Here is an 18924-nt window from a genome sequence, read left to right on the forward strand (position 1 = left end):
GCTTAAAATACAGTGGGGGCCCACATTGTTTGGGTGATCCAAGCCATCCATTTTAAAGGCCCTCACATAGATAGGGTGTCTACAAAAAATCAGATCCATAGGATCATCCCAACCCTACGATTTGTGGAGGTAAAATGGATGTCTTTAAACCTTCACAAATTAGTCCATTTTTTGCCTCCACAGTTCGAATGGTTAGGATGATCCTATGGATCTGATTTTTTGTGGACACCCTATCTATGTGAGGGCCTTAAAAATGAATGGTTTGGATCACCCAAATAATGTGGCCCCCACTATATTTTAAGCTAGTGTGTAGATAACTTATCTACACATGTGTAGGAACCATTTTCTCATATATATATATATATATATATATATATATATATATATATATATATAGAGAGAGAGAGAGAGAGAGAGAGAGAGAAGGGTTGCTGCGCTAGAGCGCAGCTAGGCTTAGCTGCACTCGAGCACAGAAATAGTGGGGTGGGGCCATTGGGAGGTGATCCTAACCATTCATTTGGAAGGCTCCATCATGGATGGGTGGCCTACCAAAAATCAGCTCCATCAAATGGACACCCTAAGGTGATCCAATGGAGCTGATTTTTGGTGGACACCCTACCCATGAAAGGGCCTATCAAATGAATGCTTTGGATCCCACCCAAAATGTGGCCCCACCCTGTTTTTGTGCTCGAGCGTAGCTAAGCTTAGCTACGCTCGAGTGCAGCAACTCTATCCTCGTGTATATGTATATATATATATATATATATATATATATATATATATATATAGAGAGAGAGAGAGAGAGAGAGAGAGAGAGAGCTTAGTGATTCTAGTCGATAGAGTAGATAAGGCTATTTACTCCACCCTTATTAAGAGCCGTCGGATTATAAGTCTAATGATCCCAACCGTTCAAGATATATATATAGAAAACGAGGTTTCTGTTTTCCCCCCTCTCTCTACGCACGCTGGGTTTTCTGCCTTTTCCCTCTTCTCTCCCTCGGTGGGTTTTCCCTCTTCTCTCCCTCGCTGGAAATCCGACCCTCACTGGTGAGTCCTAAAACTCTGATTTAGTTTTTTTTTTCCATTTATCATCAGCCAACAGAAATGGGTTTCAGATGTATGATTTTTTTTTCATTTATCATCACCCAACAGAAATGGGTTTTTTTTTTCATTTATCATCAGCCAACAGAGCTGTGGGTTTTCGAATAAAAAGGATTTTTTCACAAGGGTTTCTTTTTTCCTTTGGATCTCCACCATCTGACAAGGGTTTATGATATTTCTGTAGTTTTTGGTTGAGAAAACACTGGCTTTTTGCACAAGGGTTTAAACGATGTGTGTTTTCTTGATTTTTTCATTGGGTTCAAGATTCATGGTTCTTGGGTTCTCTTCATTAGGGTTACTTTTAGTAAGGGTTCTGTGTTGGTTCTGGGCTTTTCTTTGTACGGTTTACCTGAAATGGGGCGTTTGGACTTATGTTTTTTTACATTTTTTTTCTCGTATTGTGGATGTTTTGCTCTTTTTTTGTTTTCTTTTAGAAAGTACTGTATGTGGATGCTTAATATATGGCTTTGTTTTCATGAATTCTATATGGATGCTTAATGGGTTTGTGAAGAAGAGTAGCAGTTCAGGTTTCAAAATTAGTAGAAAAAAACATTCAAGGGGATGACAAAATGACAATAATGTCCCTACTAGAGGGTTAAATTCTCAAACAAAATGCCATCGTTTGTTAAACTATAGCTGTCGGAGTCTCTGCAAAGGAGAATCCGGCCGGCGAATGGTAAGGTCGGCCATTTTGGGGATTTGGTAGCGAGGGCATTTTGGGAATTTAACCATTTAGGCATAGTGGCTGGGACCACAAGTCAAAATTTTTGATATGACAATAATACCCCTACTAGAGGGTTAAATTCCCACAATCCCTCGATATTTTGGGAATTTGGTAGGAGGGCATTGTGGGAATTTAACAATCTCGGCATTTTGGCGGGGACCACAAAATCTTTCGTGGGATGTTGAATTTCAAGGCAATTCACATACCTAAAGTAGTGCAGAAAAATTAACATACACACCAATTCACGTTTGTTTTTTTGAATTCTCATGGGATGTTGAATTTCAAGGCAATGATTTTTTTTCTCCCCGCGATGGAAAACAAGAGAGGTTGTTTTTTTTAAGGGCATTTGATCCCTTTTTAGATTTAACCAATTCTTTTCCCCAGCTATGTAATACAAGATATCGGTTTTTTTTGCTTCGAAAGTAGGGTTTTGAGTTAAAGATATTGGGGTTTTGTCTAGGATTTATCTGTGATTCTAAAAAGGGGGGTAAAAAACAGAGTTAAGTCATTTATCATTTACTCTCTGTGAATCCTTGTGTTTTTTTTTATTGGTGTTCTGCTGCTTTATGCTTAAATTATTCTTTTACTCTCTGAAATCTTTTTTGTTTAATTACAGAAGCATAAAGCATGGCATCTTCAAGCAACACTAGTGGTATCTCACATGGCGTACAACCAACAGCCATAAATTGTTTTTGTAATAAGCCAGCAGTTCGAAAAATTACACGGACCAACATAGATAATAACCAAGGCCGGCCATACTTCAAATGTGCTGGATACCTAGTTGAGTTACAGATGAGATTTTCATTGTTTTGATAAGGTTTTTGGTAAGTTGTTGAAATTCTAAACAACGTCAATAACATGCAGGGCCACATGTGTAAATATTTCCTCTGGGTTGACCTTCCGTTTGATGGGAACGAGCCAGGCTGGGAGTCGAGTTTTCACCATAGACGTGAAGGCGGAACGATGGAAGACCACATCAGCGTACTTGAGAATGATGTAACGATGCTGAAGAATGAAGATTCCATGCTTAAAGACCGCATCAACGAACTTAAGAATGATGTTATGATGCTGAAGACTGAAAATTCCATGCTTAAAGACCGCAACAACGAACTTAAGAATGATGTTATGATGCTAAAGAATGAAAATTCCATGTTTAAAGTTTGTGTAGTAGTAGGGGTTTTCTTCTTTTTTTTCTTTTTCCTTCGAAGTACTAAGTGAGAGTAGAAGTGTATCTGGCAGTGAATGTATATTTGGAACGTCTCGTGCATGTATCTGGCACTGAATGTATCAGAAGAGGCACATTCTCATCTACTATAACTCTCCTAATTTTTTATTTATTCCTAATGTAGATACACAATTGGCTCGGCATGTGACCATTGTATCTCATGCTTACGTTTTCCTATCACTTAAGGAATTGAATCTCTTTATTAGTTAGAAATGTTGAATGGGTTCTGCTTTTGCATGTGAACATGTACCCTTCTAACTAATTCAGCACCCAATGACTGGGATGCCATGGGAACTATTATTTTTTTAATGGGTCTCACATTTCAACTTAATATTTATCTAATGGGGGTAGTCATACATCAAATATGTGATATCTGAACAACCATAAACATAAATGCATGATATCTGAACAACCATAGTGGTTTGGGCCTCGGCAAATATGGGTAGGCCTGGGCTTCCACAAATCTGGCATAGGCTCAACCCATTGATGCCCACTACAAGGAGATATGCTACATATTAGCTTATTGTAGTAAATTTATTGGAAAAAGCTAAAAAGACCTGGGCTGTAAGGTTCCTTACTAATATACACTTATTAGGCTGTGCATTTGCCTAGTGCGTGGGATCAGATCCGTTGATCCGAATGGCGATCATAAGTCCGGATAAATATCGTTGAGTACACCTTTATCAGATGATCCTACGCACATGATCCTTCAAGTCCGGACCAATATTGTTGAGTACACCTTTGTAGTCCTTTATGAGATTATGTTTACCTCTAGTTCCAAGGATAATTTCTTCTTTCGTTAATTTAGAATGGAAATATTGCGGTTATGATTTATTTAGAGGGATGTCATAATAAATTAAAGGTCTGTGTAAATAAAAATTGAATTTGGTTGGTTCAAGTTATATTTTTTTCATGTGTAAAAAATGTAAGAACTTTTAGAAATATTTTTCCTCTAGAAACTTTTCCCAAAAATTCCTGCAATCCAAACAAGGCCACAAGAAAAGCAGAATGCACATTGCATGGCAACCAAACATCTCCACAAACGGGAAACTGATGTCATTTTACTTTCCTTTCTCAGACAAGCACTATTACGGTGGCAACCAAACGAAAAGAACCAGTACCCCACACTCTCTTTGTTCTCCCCAACGCTCCATCGATTCAGGTTAAAATGGCTGGAGCATGGTATGTAATCACGGTAGCCTTAAAAGCGTAGGCAGAGAGGGCCGAAGGAGCATAAGAAAGTTGTGACAGAAACTAGAGGGAGATCCTTTCATGGACACAAACACCTTATTTGAAGGCCATGGCAACACCAGTAGCCCATTTAACCAACGGTCCTAAGATTAGGATCCATGGAATTCTGAATTTCTATACATAGATTATGAAGACCCTAAGGTGTGAAATTCACAATTCATGACCCAAAGATATGCACTTAAACATCAGACACTCACAAAATCCGAACATTTTATCCCAACAAACCAGTGACTAGGTTCTTGCATAGTAGCTTTATTCCTTCGAATTGGTTAAAATTTCTCACACAAACTCACAGACAGGATCAGTTCACAGCAAAGTCTGTGATGGCCGTCGTGATAGATTATAGAAGAACTAAATTAATATTAAAATAGAATTTTAATACTGATGGCACCATGACAATGTTTCCAACAAATAGAACTCCCAATTGAGCAGGAGCATGACATTGATGGCACCATCTCTCCTCTGCGATTCCAAAGCAATTCCAAAAAGCATCTTCTCTACGATTCCAGTCAAGTTCAAAAGCACCCTGAATATATTACATGGACAAGACAAAATTAGTAACAAGAACCACCCACAATCATGGTACATACAACTGCTAGAGTATCACGTAAACTTCATAAGAACAAGTACAGTGAGGAATGTATTAAGAAAATACACTAACCTATTTCAATCTTCCATACGCTCCTCTTCGTGTTGTTGTTCCCCTTCTTCCCCTTCAAATTTTGGCGTGGTCATCTATTGGCACACACAGTAAGAACAAATAAGTGATATATGTTAACTCATGTGATTTAAAAATGAATACATAAGTAAGCAGAAGTCCAAACCTTTTTCTTTTTGTTACAGGTTGTTGAATAGTGGCCTTTTCCTCCACATTTTTTACACGTCCGTTTCTTTAATTCGGATTGGGAGACCTCCAACGGAGACTTAAACCGTGATGCAGCTTTCGGCCGACCCTTGGTTTTCACAACTAGGGGGTCGCGAATAGATATATCAAGGGATTCAGTTATAAAATTAGATTGCACTTTGCTGCCACTACTTGACAACACATTTTGCTTCTCTCTCTTCTCCTGTTCACATTCCTCCAGCCACGCATCTAAAGTATCATCCATCTTCTTGTAAACAGTTTTTCTGCTCTCAAGTACTTCTACTACTCTCTGACACTTTGATAGTATGTACCATTTCTCAACTGGAGTTACTTCATCATTATCATCTTCGCCTATGGCCACCCCACCATCTATGTGAAATCTTGCCGCAATTGTCCACCGATTTAGGATATATCGCTCAGGAATGCAACTTAAACGCTTCAGGGACATTATGCGAATGATATGTTTGCATAAAATCCCTACGGTCTCAAACTTTGCACACGCACATGTGGCCTTTACACCTTCATCAGATTCTTCATAGACAACTTTGCACCATTTCCAAGGCTCCTCATCACTCAATCCAACACTGTATTCTGTGACATTGTCATTCTCACCCAATAAGTCATACCAACAGTCGTTGCTATCCTTAAACTCCAATTGGAAAATGTTAAACATTGTCCTCGTATAACATTTCCCACCTTGTGCTTCCAGTTTGTTCCTTGAAATCAATACAGCATTTGAAGATTTAGTCCTGAAATCTTCTTCAGATTCTTTTTTACTACGATCAGCAAGCGCCTTAGCATATTGTTTCACAAATTCTGGTAGAGTAGTGCTCTGATTAACATATCCATCAAAGAATGAATTTATGCTTTCGCTACGCGAACTAGAAGTCATGCCAGCAATGAAAGTCTCTCTAAAATACGCTGGCACCCAATGACTTCGTAGCTCTCACATTTTCGCTAGCCAATTGTTTTCAGAAATCCCATATTTATCCACAAAATTTTCTCATTCTTTCTCACAATCGGGTATTTGTCTCTTATAAAACCACTTATTATAATCCTTAAAGAAGTCAGATTCAGAATCTCGCATGCCTGCACAATGCTCAATCAGATGCCTATGAATGTGCCACGAGCAAAACCTATGACGGGTTTTCGAAAAAACATTTCTAATAGCATTTCTCATCGCCACATCCATATCTGTAATTATACAACCCGGAGCTACCCCAAACATACATTTCAACCATTGTTGAAATAACCATGTAAATGTCTCATCTTTCTCATCTGCTAGCAACGCGCATCCGAATAGAGTAGACTGCCTGTGGTGGTTAACTCCAGTGAATGGTGCGAATGACATCAAAAACCTATTCGTCTTGTATGTGACATTGAATACAATTACGTCAGCGAAGGTGAGGTAAGCATTCCTCGCCCTTGAATCTGCCCAAAACATAGATCTCAAGTTCCCAATGTCATCCATCTCCATCGCAAAATAAAAATTTGGATCTTCAGCTTGTTTCTCATGGAACTATCGAGCTATTAGGAATGCTTCTTGCCCCATATTGTTACGCCTACGTACCCTCAAATGGGACACTACCTGATTTGCTGTGACGCCACTGCCACCACCAGATGCCGAAATACACACCCTAGCAATGTTACAAGGGTTAACCCCATGGTCACTGAGCTTCTCCATCAAATTCTTACAAACCATATTCTTCACGAATTTATTATGTGAGCGATGCATTCCTCTTCTGGTAGGAGATCATGACAATGTTTGGGTTCAAAACTAGTCACAACCCACTTCTCTTTTCTCTTTTTAATCTCCATCTGTGCCTCACAGCCCTCTCTTACAGAGCGGCGTAACTTCACTTCTTTTCCTATCTGTCTCTTATCTTTAGTATTTTTGAAACCCTCTCTCTCACATACAAATCTCCTCGTTATCACTTCCAAATTTTTGTTTGACTTATTGGTCTTGGCTTTCCGTACACCAAACCATGCAGCCAAACCATAAACATTATAGAACTCATACGCAGCTTTTGGGGTTTCAAACTGCTGATTAAGAAAGGGTTCATTAGCTACACTTGTCCCTCCATCATCCTTATTAGGCGTAGTAACGGCACCACTACACCCCTCCTCGTTATCAACATAACCTACAACACCCTCATTCGGAATTTCCCCCTCATTCAACATATCTAATTGATTGCCATCAACTTCATTGTCATCAACGACAACTAACCCATTACAGTCGACTTCATCAATCAAATGCCCACAAATTTGCGACTCATTACTATCCATCACATACATACAACTTCAGCACCTTTTAATAACAAATACAACAATGAGTGAAAATGAACAACTCCATAGATGAAAACAAGTAATTAAAGTAAAATCAGCGGATTTAAGACTCATACAAACAATATAGTTTCAGAACCCATGCAATTTTTGCAGGCAACTATGCAATTTAGCAAGGCAACCATATTCTGTGAAATTTGTGTAAGATAAAAATGCCCATAAAAAATCACCAATGAAAACTGCCCATAAAAAAATCGCATCTGCTTTTAACATAAAAAATCAGCAACCAAATGCCCACAAAAAATCAAATGCCCACAAGAAATGAATCAAAACCGTTGTGAAAAAATCTTTTTTATCAACCAAAAACATAAAAATTCATACATCTGAAACCCTACTTTCAGATTTTTATTTAGGGTTTAAACGATGTGGGTTTTCTTTGTTCGAAAAACCCACAGCTCTGTTGGCCGATGATAAATGAAAAAAAAAAACCCATTTCTGTTGGCTGATGATAAATGAAAAAAAAAACCCGTTTTTGTTGGCTGATGATTAAAAACAAAAAAAATCATACATCTGAAACCCATTTCTGTTGGCCGATGATAGACGATGTGGGTTTTCTTTGTTCGAAAACCCACAGCTCTGTTGGCTGATGATAAATGAAAAAAAAAACCCATTTCTGTTGGCTAATGATAAATGAAAAAAATACCCATTTCTGTTGGCTGATGATAAATGGAAAAAAATTCATACATCTGAAACCCATTTCTGTTGGCCGATGATAAACGATGTGGGTTTTCTTTGTTCGAAAACCCACAGCTCTTTTGGCTGATGATAAATGAAAAAAAAAATCATACATCTGAAACCCATTTCTGTTGGATTACCTACCCCAGGACAGGTGTCGGCCCTTTTGTGGGAGTAGGTTTACCTACTCTTAGGTAATTACCGGATTGCCCCTGGGCCGATGCTGGATTTGTGGTGGGCCCTTCTGGGCCACGTGTCGACAGGTAATTAGTTGTTGTTTTTCATACCCCGTTTTAATTATGTGAGCGATGCATTCCTCTTTTGGTAGGAGATCATGACAATGTTTGGCTAGTCACAACCCACTTCTCTTTTCTCTTTTTAATCTCCATCTATGCCTCACAGCCCTCTCTTACAGAGCGGCGTAACTTCACTTCTTTTCCTATCTGTCTCTTATCTTTAGTATTTTTGAAACCCTCTCTCTCTCACATACAAATCTCCTCGTTATCACTTCCAAATTTTTGTTTGACTTATTGGTCTTGGCTTTCCGTACACCAAACCCTGCAGCCAAACCATAAACATTATAGAACTCGTACGCAGCTTTTGGGGTTTCAAACTGCTGATTAAGAAAGGGTTCATTATCTACACTTGTCCCTCCATCATCCTTATTAGGCGTAGTAACGGCACCACTACACCCCTCCTCGTTATCAACATAACCTACAACACCCTCATTCGGAATTTCCCCCTCATTCAACATAACTAATTGATTGCCATCAACTTCATTGTCATCAACCACAACTAACCCATTACAGTCGACTTCATCAATCAAATGCCCACAAATCTGCGACTCATTACTATCCATCACATACATACAACTTCAGCACCTTTTAATAACAAATACAACAATGAGTGAAAATGAACAACTCCATAGATGAAAACAAGTAATTAAAGTAAAACCAGCGGATTTAAGACTCATACAAACAATATAGTTTCAGAACCCATGCAATTTTTGCGGGCAACTATGCAATTTAGCAAGGCAACCATATTCTGTGAAATTTGTGTAAGATAAAAATGCCCATAAAAAATCACCAATGAAAACTGCCCATAAAAAAATCACATCTGCTTTTAACATAAAAAATCAGCAACCAAATGCCCACAAAAAATCAAATGCCCACAAGAAATGAATCAAAACCGTTGTGAAAAAATCCTTTTTATCAACCAAAAACATAAAAATTCATACATCTGAAACCCTACTTTCAGATTTTTATTTAGGGTTTAAACGATGTGGGTTTTCTTTGTTCGAAAAACCCACAGCTCTGTTGGCTGATGATAAATGAAAAAAAAAAAAAAACCTATTTCTGTTGGCTGATGATAAATGGAAAAAAATTCATACATCTAAAACCCATTTCTGTTGGCCAATGATAAATGAAAAAAAAAAAAAAAAAAACCATTTCTGTTGACTGATGATAAATGAAAAAAAAAAACCCGTTTTTGTTGGCTGATGATTAAAAACAAAAAAATTCATACATCTGAAACCCATTTCTGTTGGCCGATGATAAACGATGTGGGTTTTCTTTGTTCGAAAACCCACAGTTCTGTTGGCTGATGATAAATGAAAAAAAAAACCCATTTCTGTTGGCTGATGATAAATGGAAAAAAATTCATACATCTGAAACCCATTTCTGTTGGCCGATGATAAACGATGTGGGTTTTCTTTGTTCGAAAACCCACAGCTCTTTTGGCTGATGATAAATGAAAAAAAAAATCATACATCTGAAACCCATTTCTGTTGGCTGATGATAAATGAAAAAAAAAAATCTAAATCAGAGTTTTAGGACTCACCAGCGAGGGTCGGATTTCCAGCGAGAGAGAAGAGGGAAAACCCAGCGTGCGTGATTTCCAGCGAGGAAGAGAAGAGGGAAAAGGCGAAAAACCTAGCGTGCGTATAGAGAGAGGGGGGAAAACAGAAACCTCGTTTTCTATATATATATATATATATATATATATATATATATATATATATATATATATATATATATATATATATATATATATATATCTTGAACGGTTGGGATCATTACACTTATAATCCGACGGCTCTTAATAAGGGTGAAGTAGATAACCTTATCTACTCTACCGACTAGAATCACTAAGCTCATACACACACACACACACACACACACACATATATATATATACATATATATATATATATATATATATATATATATATGAGAAAACGGTTCCTACACATGTGTAGATAAGTTATCTACACACTAGCTTAAAATACAGTGGGGGCCACATTATTTGGGTGATCCAAACCATTCATTTTTAAGGCCCTCACATAGATAGGGTGTCCACAAAAAATCAGATCCATAGGATCATCCTAACAATTCGAACTGTGGAGGCAAAAAATGGACTAATTTGTGAAGGTTTAAAGACATCCATTTTACCTCCACAAATCGTAGGGTTGGGATGATCCTATGGATCTGACTTTTTGTAGACACCCTATCTATGTGAGGGTCTTTAAAATGGATGGCTTGGATCACCCAAACAATGTGGGCCCCCACTGTATTTTAAGCTAGTGTGTAGAGAACTCTCTACACATGTGTAGGAACCGTTATATATATATATATATATATATATATATATATATATATATATATATATATATATATGAGAACATTTCCTACACACTTGTGTAGGTAAGTTACCTACACACTAGCTTAAAATAAAATGGGGGCCCAAACACATGGGGAAAATGAGGAAAATGATTGTGAGCAATGAAACTCATATAGCTTATATGAGCTTGAGGGCCCAAACACATGGGTCCCACATTTTTGTGGTGATCCAAACCATTCATTTGCAAGGCCCCATCATAGATAGGGTGTGTACAAATAATCAGCTCCATTGGATCATCCTAACCCCTCCAAAAGCCGAAGGCAAAAATGGGCAGATTTGTGGCAAACGGTGTCTGTCCATTTTGCCCTCCACTTTTGGATGGGTTAGGATGATTCTATGAATCTGATTTTTTTGGACACAACCTATCTATGTAAGGGCCTTTCAAATGAATGCTTTGGATCATCCTAACAATGTGGGCCCACATGTGTTTAGGCCCTCAAGCTCATATAAGCTATATGAGCTTCAAGCTCAGAATCATTTTCCTCTCTCTCTCTCTCTCTCTCTCTCTCTCTCTCTCTCTCTCTATATATATATATATATATATATATATATATATATATATATATATATATATATATATATATATATATGAGGAATAAGATTGTACGCTCGACCGTACCTAAAGTTAGGTACGGTAGAGTGCCAAATCACATGGGTCCCACATTTTTGGTGAGCACTAAACCCCCGTGCGGGGATGGATGCGCTCTGCCTGCTCTGGTCGACTCCCCTTACTAATAGGGCGTTGGCCAGGGAAGGAAGGGAAGGCGAAGAGGAACCATTCATTTGCAAGGCCCCATCATAGATAGGGTGCATACCAAAAATCAGCTCCATAGGATCATCCTAACCCATCCATTTGTGGAGGCCAAAATGGACAGACAGTGTTTGTCCACAAATCTGCCCATTTTGGCCTCCAGTTTTGGAGGGGTTAGGATGATTCAATGGTGCTGATTTTTGGTATGCACCCTATCTATGATGGGGCCTTGCAAATGAATGGTTTATATGCTCACCAAAAATGGGGGACCCATGTGATTTGGCACTCTACCGTACCTAACTTTAGGTACGGTCGAGCGTACAATCCTTTTCCTCTATATATATATTCGACCGTACAATCATTTTCCTCTCTCTCTCTCTCTCTCTCTCTCTCTCTATCTATATATATATATATATATATATATATATATATATATATATATTTATTTATTTATTTATATTTGAAAACGATGTGTAATGTAAATAGTTTTTTTTTCGAAAAGTTTTGGTTCCATATGATTTGTGTATTCATTGCAAGTTTCCAATATGGATTTTTGGCCCATTCGTTTTGATTGGCACTTACATGGATGAAGCCATTGTTTGGCTTCACTAAAATAAGTTTTTAAATTACCTTCCTATGCATTTTCATGAATATTTTTACTTTTTGGCCGGTGAAATGAGTTCATCAAAAGCAAACAAAAGAAAGAAACCGCAAGAGGATCCAACAACAAAAACATATCTAGAAACTAGGTCCAAACCCAAACCTAGGGCCACCTTTGGAGAAATCTTAAGAAATTACAAAGCCTAAATCAGGCATGTGACTCCAAGTCACTACGTTGAAAACCAAAATTTGTTTGTATCATTTTTTTTAATCTTGAAATAGGATAACGATCGTTACTGTAGGTCGCAGTCTTTCAACATCTTGTATGTCTATTATGTCGGCCTTTGAAATTGCTTCCTCACGCAGTGGTATTTGTTGAACATAAATAGCATCTAATATATTCCCCATGGAATCCAATCTTCAACAGTTTTCATGCTGGTGCTTCATCGACCTAATCACATTTGCTGAATCTCCTCCACCAACAATGAATCTCAAAAATGATCTATTAGTAACATAATCCCTCATTTTTTGGATTAGTCTTTGTCTTCTGTTACAAAATGTACCTACTTGTATATGTCTAATCTTCAGATTAAGATTGGAAGTTTTGATACGGGAAGATCGGTGTCAAGCAATTGTAGGTGTTGGTGTAATACGGGATGATCCGAGCTGTCCATTTGATGTGCCACAATGTAAATAGGTTGTGCCCCAAAAATTATTTCCGTAGGATGATCACAACCCTACAATCTATAGAGGTTGCATAAGATGTGGTTTCTATTTAGATCGGAGGGCTAGGATCAGCCTATGGAAATAATATTTTGGGACGCAACCTATTTACGTTTTTGGCCCGTCAAATGGACGGTTTGGATTATCCTATGGTGTGGTATGGGCGGGGCTTACGTTGTTCAAAGATGGGCCCACCATTCCACCAACGGTTTATGTTGGGCCCACCAACTGTTCATGTTGTGTGTGTGTGTGTGTGTGTGTGTGAGAGAGAGAGAGAGAGAGAGAGAGAGAGAGAGAGAGAGAGACCGGTCAAATGATGGGAAAACGTTAGCCAGCCGTCGGGAGAGGGGGGGGGGGGGAATATCAGCGCCCTTAATTTAACTTGGTTAGCAGCCGTAGCCTTATGATGCAGTACCCTATTTTTTTAGAAACATTTAGGCCCTGTTTGATTTTTAGAACCGATTGTAACTCTAAAACTGATTATTGGAATCACACATTTGTGTTTAATTTTGAGTCCAATAATAAGCTTTTGACTCAAAATCCAAAACAAACAAGGCTTAGGAATCCGAAGCCTGATGATTGAGTTGGCGATAAATAGTTAATTTGTAACAGGTTCCCACAAGTTGAATGGATCCAATAACTATAGTTGGAACGTGGAAGGAATTTGGTTCCAAAGGCCATGTTTGTTTTGGATTTTGAAAACCAATTTGGAGTCCAAAATTGATTATTGGAGACAATTTTCTTTTATAGGTAAGCTAGGATTAAATCTCCAAACTCGAAGTTGAAGAACAAAGCCATGCCCAATTGAGCTAGAGGCTCAATCTCTATTGCACTCAAATTTATGTTTAATTTTGAGTCCAAATAGTCAGTTTTGTACACAATCGATTCTCAAAATCCAAAACATACAGAGCATAAGGCCTGTGATTTCAGGAATTGAACCAAAACAAACTGGGCTTAACGGCATGTTTGGAAATTGGGAAAAGAATTTCCTGAATTTTCATGATAAATCTGTCTCCCAAGTGGAGAAGAGGATAAAGTCGGTAGAACCTTCATTCTCCCTTGCATCATAATTTTTTTCACAATTATAGAAGTATCAGTAGCGTTTCAAAGAGTACAAGTTTGTTAAAGCTCTGTTCCTTTTGGATTTTGAGAATTGATTTTTTTATGACTGAAAATTGAGTTTAATTTTTAATCCAATAATCAATTTTGGGACTCAATCAAAAGCGTATCCAAAACAAATAAGGCCTAAAAGTAATAGGATTCAAACTTATTAAATGTTTGTTATCAGTTGGTGAGCACATAAACAAGAGCTACTTGATTGTACATAGCCTTCTTAAATCAGTAGGCCCATTAAATCCTAACACGCCCTCTTCTTCTTCTTTTTTTTCCAAAGGAACAACAGGCTTGCGGATTTGCCTACTTACTGTGAGCAAAGAGTTCTTTCTAAGGTAGCAACTTTATTTTTTCTTTTTCTTCTTTCTCTCAGCCACTACAGTTTCAGCTACATTTTGCTTTCCTTTTACTACCAACTCCTTTGTTAAAGAAACATTTTGGTATGATATTGAGATTTATCACGGGACGGTTGCCATGGATATAGGCATTATTGTTGCGGCATTACATGGAACCAATCTAATTTATTCGTCGCTCTCTGCATCGCACGGGTCTGAAACTAGTGCAGATAATATGCATAGAAGTGGGCATTATATAGAAAAAACATGCATATTCTTGTTGCCACGTGTAAGGGTATGTTTGTTATTTTATAAAGAAAGCAGGCATTATATAGAAAAAAGTATGCCTTCTTTTTGGGAACTGTAATATTCTTTGCAGCTCTTTAAATAATAAAAGACGAGATGGGTTAGTGCTACTAATAAGTATTAAGACATGGTTGTGCTGATATCATTTCCCTTGGTAATGAACGAAAGTTCCCCTGTCATCGCCAAGTAGTTACATGAGGAATAATGAGGTACTACCATGTTGTACTTTTTTAGATTTTTAGCATACTGGACATTTCTTATAAGAGGATTTCACTTGAAGTGAGCTTACTTAGCTGCCCTTGAGAAATTGAGAAAATATCCAATCCTCCCTTCCAATTGTATTGCCCTGGTACAAAGTGAGTTTATAATGGCACAAAAAATATAAAAATGGCACAGAAAAGTATAAAATTATTTTTGTTGAGATTGGTCCAATGGGGGCGCCCCGGTAGCGGTGCTTTGCAAGGGCACCCTTCACTTTAGCATTCCTCATCAAAAATATTTCTAAAAGTTTCTACCTTATGTGCAGGGAGAGAGATTAGGGGGTTCTACCCGAGGAGCCAAAGTGAAGGAGGTGAGCCCTGCACAGGAGCAAACGAGGTCAGAAGGCCAACCCGGAGTCGTTGCTCCGGACGGGCCCTTCAACACTCAAGTCAGTACGAGCAGGAGTGCAAAGCCAAGTTTTAATAGTGGTAGCTTAGAAGTTATTCCCCTTTTCTTTGAGCCTTGAGAGGCTTTTTATAGAGGGAGACCTGGGGTGGTTGGATTACCTACCCCAGGACAGGTGTCGGCCCTTTTGTGGGAGTAGGTTTACCTACTCTTAGGTAATTACCGGATTGCCCCTGGGCCGATGCTGGATTTGTGGTGGGCCCTTCTGGGCCACGTGTCGACAGGTAATTAGTTGTTGTTTTTCATACCCCGTCAAATACTACAAAAGAAAGTCAAATATACAGAATAAATTACAGCAAATATCTTGGCTGTCAATTACAGTTGAGATGGAAATAATTTGCCAGCAATCTTTAGCTAAAGATGGAAATGGATCATGGCAGAGATTCGAGCCAAGGATAGAAATGAATCATGCCCAATCTTGACCTAAGGATCTTGTAATATCCAAAGTAGAGATCTGGCCAAGAATCTCTTAATAGTATTGGTATTTGGGAAACCAGTCCTTGAAAAGCTAAGAGGAGCAATGCAGATAATATGCATAGAAGTGGGCATTATATAGAAAAAACATGCCTATTTTTGTTGCCACGTGTAAGGGTATGTTTGTTATTTTATAAAGAAAGCAGGCATTATATAGAAAAAAGTATGCCTTCTTTTCAGGAACTGTAATATTCTTTGCAGCTCTTTAAATAATAAAAGACGAGATGGGTTAGTGCTACTATTAAGTATTAAGACGTGGTTGTGCTGATATCATTTCCCTTGGTAATGAACGAAAGTTTCCCTGTCATCGCGAAGTAGTTATATGAGGAATAATGAGGTACCACCATGTTGTACTTTTTTAGATTTTTAGCATACTGGACATTCTTATAAGAGGATTTCACTTGAACTGAGCTTACTTAGCTGCCCTTAGAAATTGAGAAAATATCCAATCCTCCCTTCCAATTGTATTGCCCTGGTACAAAGTGAGTTTATAATGGCACAGAAAATATAAAAATGGCACAGAAAAGTATAAAATTATTTTTGTTGAAATTGGTCCAATGGGGGCGCCCCTGTAGCTGTAGCTGGTGTTTTGCAAGGGCACCCTTCACTTTAGCATTCCTAATAAAAAAAAATTCTAAAAGTTTCTACCTTTTGTGTAGAGAGAGAGAGATTAGGGGGTCGATTTAGTTCTGCTCTTTCTAAACATGGAAAAGGTAACTTGAACCAATCCTATTAAATTTTTACTTAGATGGACAATCAACTTATGACAATATGCCTCTAAATTAATCATAATTATAGGGAAATGTTATCAGCACTACAGTATTTTGATCATTGCATTCCCCAATTGATTAAAAGTATGCTATGGCCCGCACCAAAAAGTGCTGTGGGGCCACTTTGTAGTATAATCCAAACCCCTCAACACATAAATAGGCTGTACCCCATAAATTATTTCCATATGTAGGATGATCGTAAATCTCCAATCGGTAGAAGTTTCTATAGCGGGTAGTCCCTATGCAGATGATCAAAATAGAAACCCCCGAAGTAAAGTGAGGAGTGGGATCATGAAAATAGAAACCCCCGAAGTAACCAAAATAGGCATTACGGTTTCCTCTTTCCTATTAATATTAATAGCCCCTCCTCCATCTCTTAACGAAGAAGAAACCAAACCCACGCTGAATGGGTGAAAAAGAGACTGCCAAGAAATCAAACCCTAGCTAAATGGGTGAAGAAGAAAAGAAGAAACCAAATCCTGGCTCAATGGGTGAAGAAGAAGAGGAAAAGAAGAAACCAAATCCTGGGTCAATGGGTGAAGAAGAAGAGGAAGAGAAGAAACCAAACCCTAGCTCAATGGAAGTCATCATCTGTCTTGCAATGTCCTCGGTAAGCAGCCTGCTCTTCATCGGATATTTATACACTCTTCGCCATCCGATTCTCTTCTCAATTTTCAATATCCTCTTCGGCATCTTCTTCTCTTTATCTGGTTCCGCCGCTCGTAATCTACTCGCTGCCCGCGACCCCGCTTTTCGAATCGCCGGCAGCATTGCTCTCTTACTGACTTACACACCCTTATGTTATTTTGTCTCTTCTCTGTTCTTGGACTGGCCATGGCTTGTACTGGGTTTCTTTCCTTGTCTTGTCCCTCTACGCTGTTTGGTTTGCGACTTCTCAGTCCTGGTATCCTCCTCGAGAATAGAAACAGGGAGCTCTGAGGAGAATCCTCTTCACATCTGTATTGACATCACTACCCTCCATAAGCCTTCCACGATGACGGAGGTGAGCACTAGCAGGTTTTGATAATTTGCGTTATTGTGTTTCTTCGAGTTTATTTCATATCTAGATTTCCCCTCTGCTTTTCTAATTTAGATTCCTGTTTATTTCATATCCCCACAGAAAACGAAAAAGATGGTGGTTTGGGAAGTGGTGGGATTGTACAAGGGAAAAGGGAGGTGCCTAACAATATAGAAGACACCGTTTAGTATAGGTTCAGTGTATGGCATTAGTTAGTCTTATCTTGTTAAGCATTGCAGTGTTATCGACTGTTATCTTGTTAACCAATTTTAATAGAAATTTTTATACAGTTGTTTCTGTTTTTCCCCTTGAATCTTTGGTTGGGTGTTTTTTTTTTTTTATGTAGTTTTTCTTCTACAATGGGTGGATGAAGAGTACCTAATTAGTTTTTCATGGATGCAAAGGAATGCAATGATATTCCCTAGAGACACAACACATAGCACTCTACTTTCCTTGATTGTTTATTCCCTAGAAGTAACCTTTAACCCGGTATTCCACTGCCAAGTGGCAAGGATCTGTTGGAAGTTTTTTCCCAACTCAAGGGGGGCCAGCTATGCAACACGTAGCTCCGCCCCTGGCCACACGTGAGGGGAGTGTTAAATAGGGGTACAACTTGGATTGGATCGGGTCGGGTTGAGCTTTTGCTAAAAGATGAATTGAAATCAACCCGTCCAACCCGATTTTAAGGTAAAAGCTCAACCCGGATTCCCAAAAGTCGACCCGAGTTGCACCCCAAGTATAAAAAGATTAAATAACACCATCTCCAACAGTTTAAGCATTTGGAGTAATTGGTTGTTTCACATACTAAGATACCTTTCACCGGTGGAATGGTCACAGAGCCATCCATCCAATCAATGCACTTCAAATCGTCCCATGACACGGAATGGTCACACAGCCTTCCATTCAATCAATGCACTTCAAATTGACCCATGACACTTCCGACATCAGTCCAACTGATCATTGGCTGTGAAGAGCCTGCATGTTACTTCAGTGACAATAAACACCCAAATCTTCTATGTATCAGCAACTCACTGTTAGACTTAAAAAAAATCAAATGATTCACTTCCAAGTCAGGTCCAATATAACATGAGGATATCCACAAGGAAAGGAAAAATAAGAATCCTGTAAATTCAAAACCTCATTCAACAATTGTCTCAACTCTCTCCATCTCCTCTTTTCTCTTGCCTTGTCTTTTTTTTTTTCTACGGGGCAATAGCTGGAAAACCAGAAAACTGGTCTAGAAGGCCAATTATTTTTGGAATTTGACTCCCTTCCCTATTGCTTGAAGACTTTGGAATGAACATA

At 38.4% G+C, this 18924-nt stretch overlaps 1 protein-coding gene, 2 long non-coding RNA genes and 1 pseudogene across 3 annotated transcripts; 2 read left to right on the forward strand and 2 right to left on the reverse strand.

Moving 5' to 3' along the window:
• The first annotated feature begins 2445 nt into the window (after positions 1 to 2445).
• Positions 2446 to 3193, forward strand: LOC143861837 (uncharacterized). The gene is made up of 2 exons (XR_013240032.1): positions 2446 to 2605; positions 2690 to 3193. It is a non-coding gene; the product is annotated as an uncharacterized LOC143861837 (long non-coding RNA).
• Positions 3194 to 4967: 1774 nt separating this feature from the next.
• On the reverse strand, positions 4968 to 6058 carry LOC143866814 (protein FAR-RED IMPAIRED RESPONSE 1-like). The gene is made up of 2 exons (XM_077376011.1): positions 5126 to 6058; positions 4968 to 5036 (listed from the first exon to the last, which is right to left on the reverse strand). Exons 1-2 carry the CDS (start codon positions 6056 to 6058, stop codon positions 4968 to 4970), a joined length of 1002 nt encoding a protein of 333 aa, XP_077232126.1.
• A 111-nt stretch (positions 6059 to 6169) lies between these two features.
• LOC143866828 (protein FAR1-RELATED SEQUENCE 7 pseudogene) lies at positions 6170 to 6643 on the reverse strand (annotated as a pseudogene).
• A 10223-nt stretch (positions 6644 to 16866) lies between these two features.
• LOC143861843 (uncharacterized) lies at positions 16867 to 17932 on the forward strand. The gene is made up of 2 exons (XR_013240033.1): positions 16867 to 17604; positions 17722 to 17932. It is a non-coding gene; the product is annotated as an uncharacterized LOC143861843 (long non-coding RNA).
• Positions 17933 to 18924: the final 992 nt, after the last annotated feature.

Source organism: Tasmannia lanceolata, unplaced genomic scaffold (assembly GCF_043159265.1).
Source record: "Tasmannia lanceolata isolate RefF3 unplaced genomic scaffold, GAP_Taslan_0.1 ptg000003l, whole genome shotgun sequence".
In the NCBI taxonomy this organism is placed as follows: domain Eukaryota; kingdom Viridiplantae; phylum Streptophyta; class Magnoliopsida; order Canellales; family Winteraceae; genus Tasmannia; species Tasmannia lanceolata.

Excerpts from the sequence above, each read along its gene's own strand:
- LOC143866814 (XM_077376011.1), bottom strand. The coding sequence starts at position 6,058 with ATGACTTCTAGTTCGCGTAGCGAAAGCATAAATTCATTCTTTGATGGA. Across the intron at positions 5,037-5,125 it reads CCTGTAACAAAAAGAAAAAG|ATGACCACGCCAAAATTTGA; the intron begins GTTTGGACTTCT and ends GTGTGCCAATAG.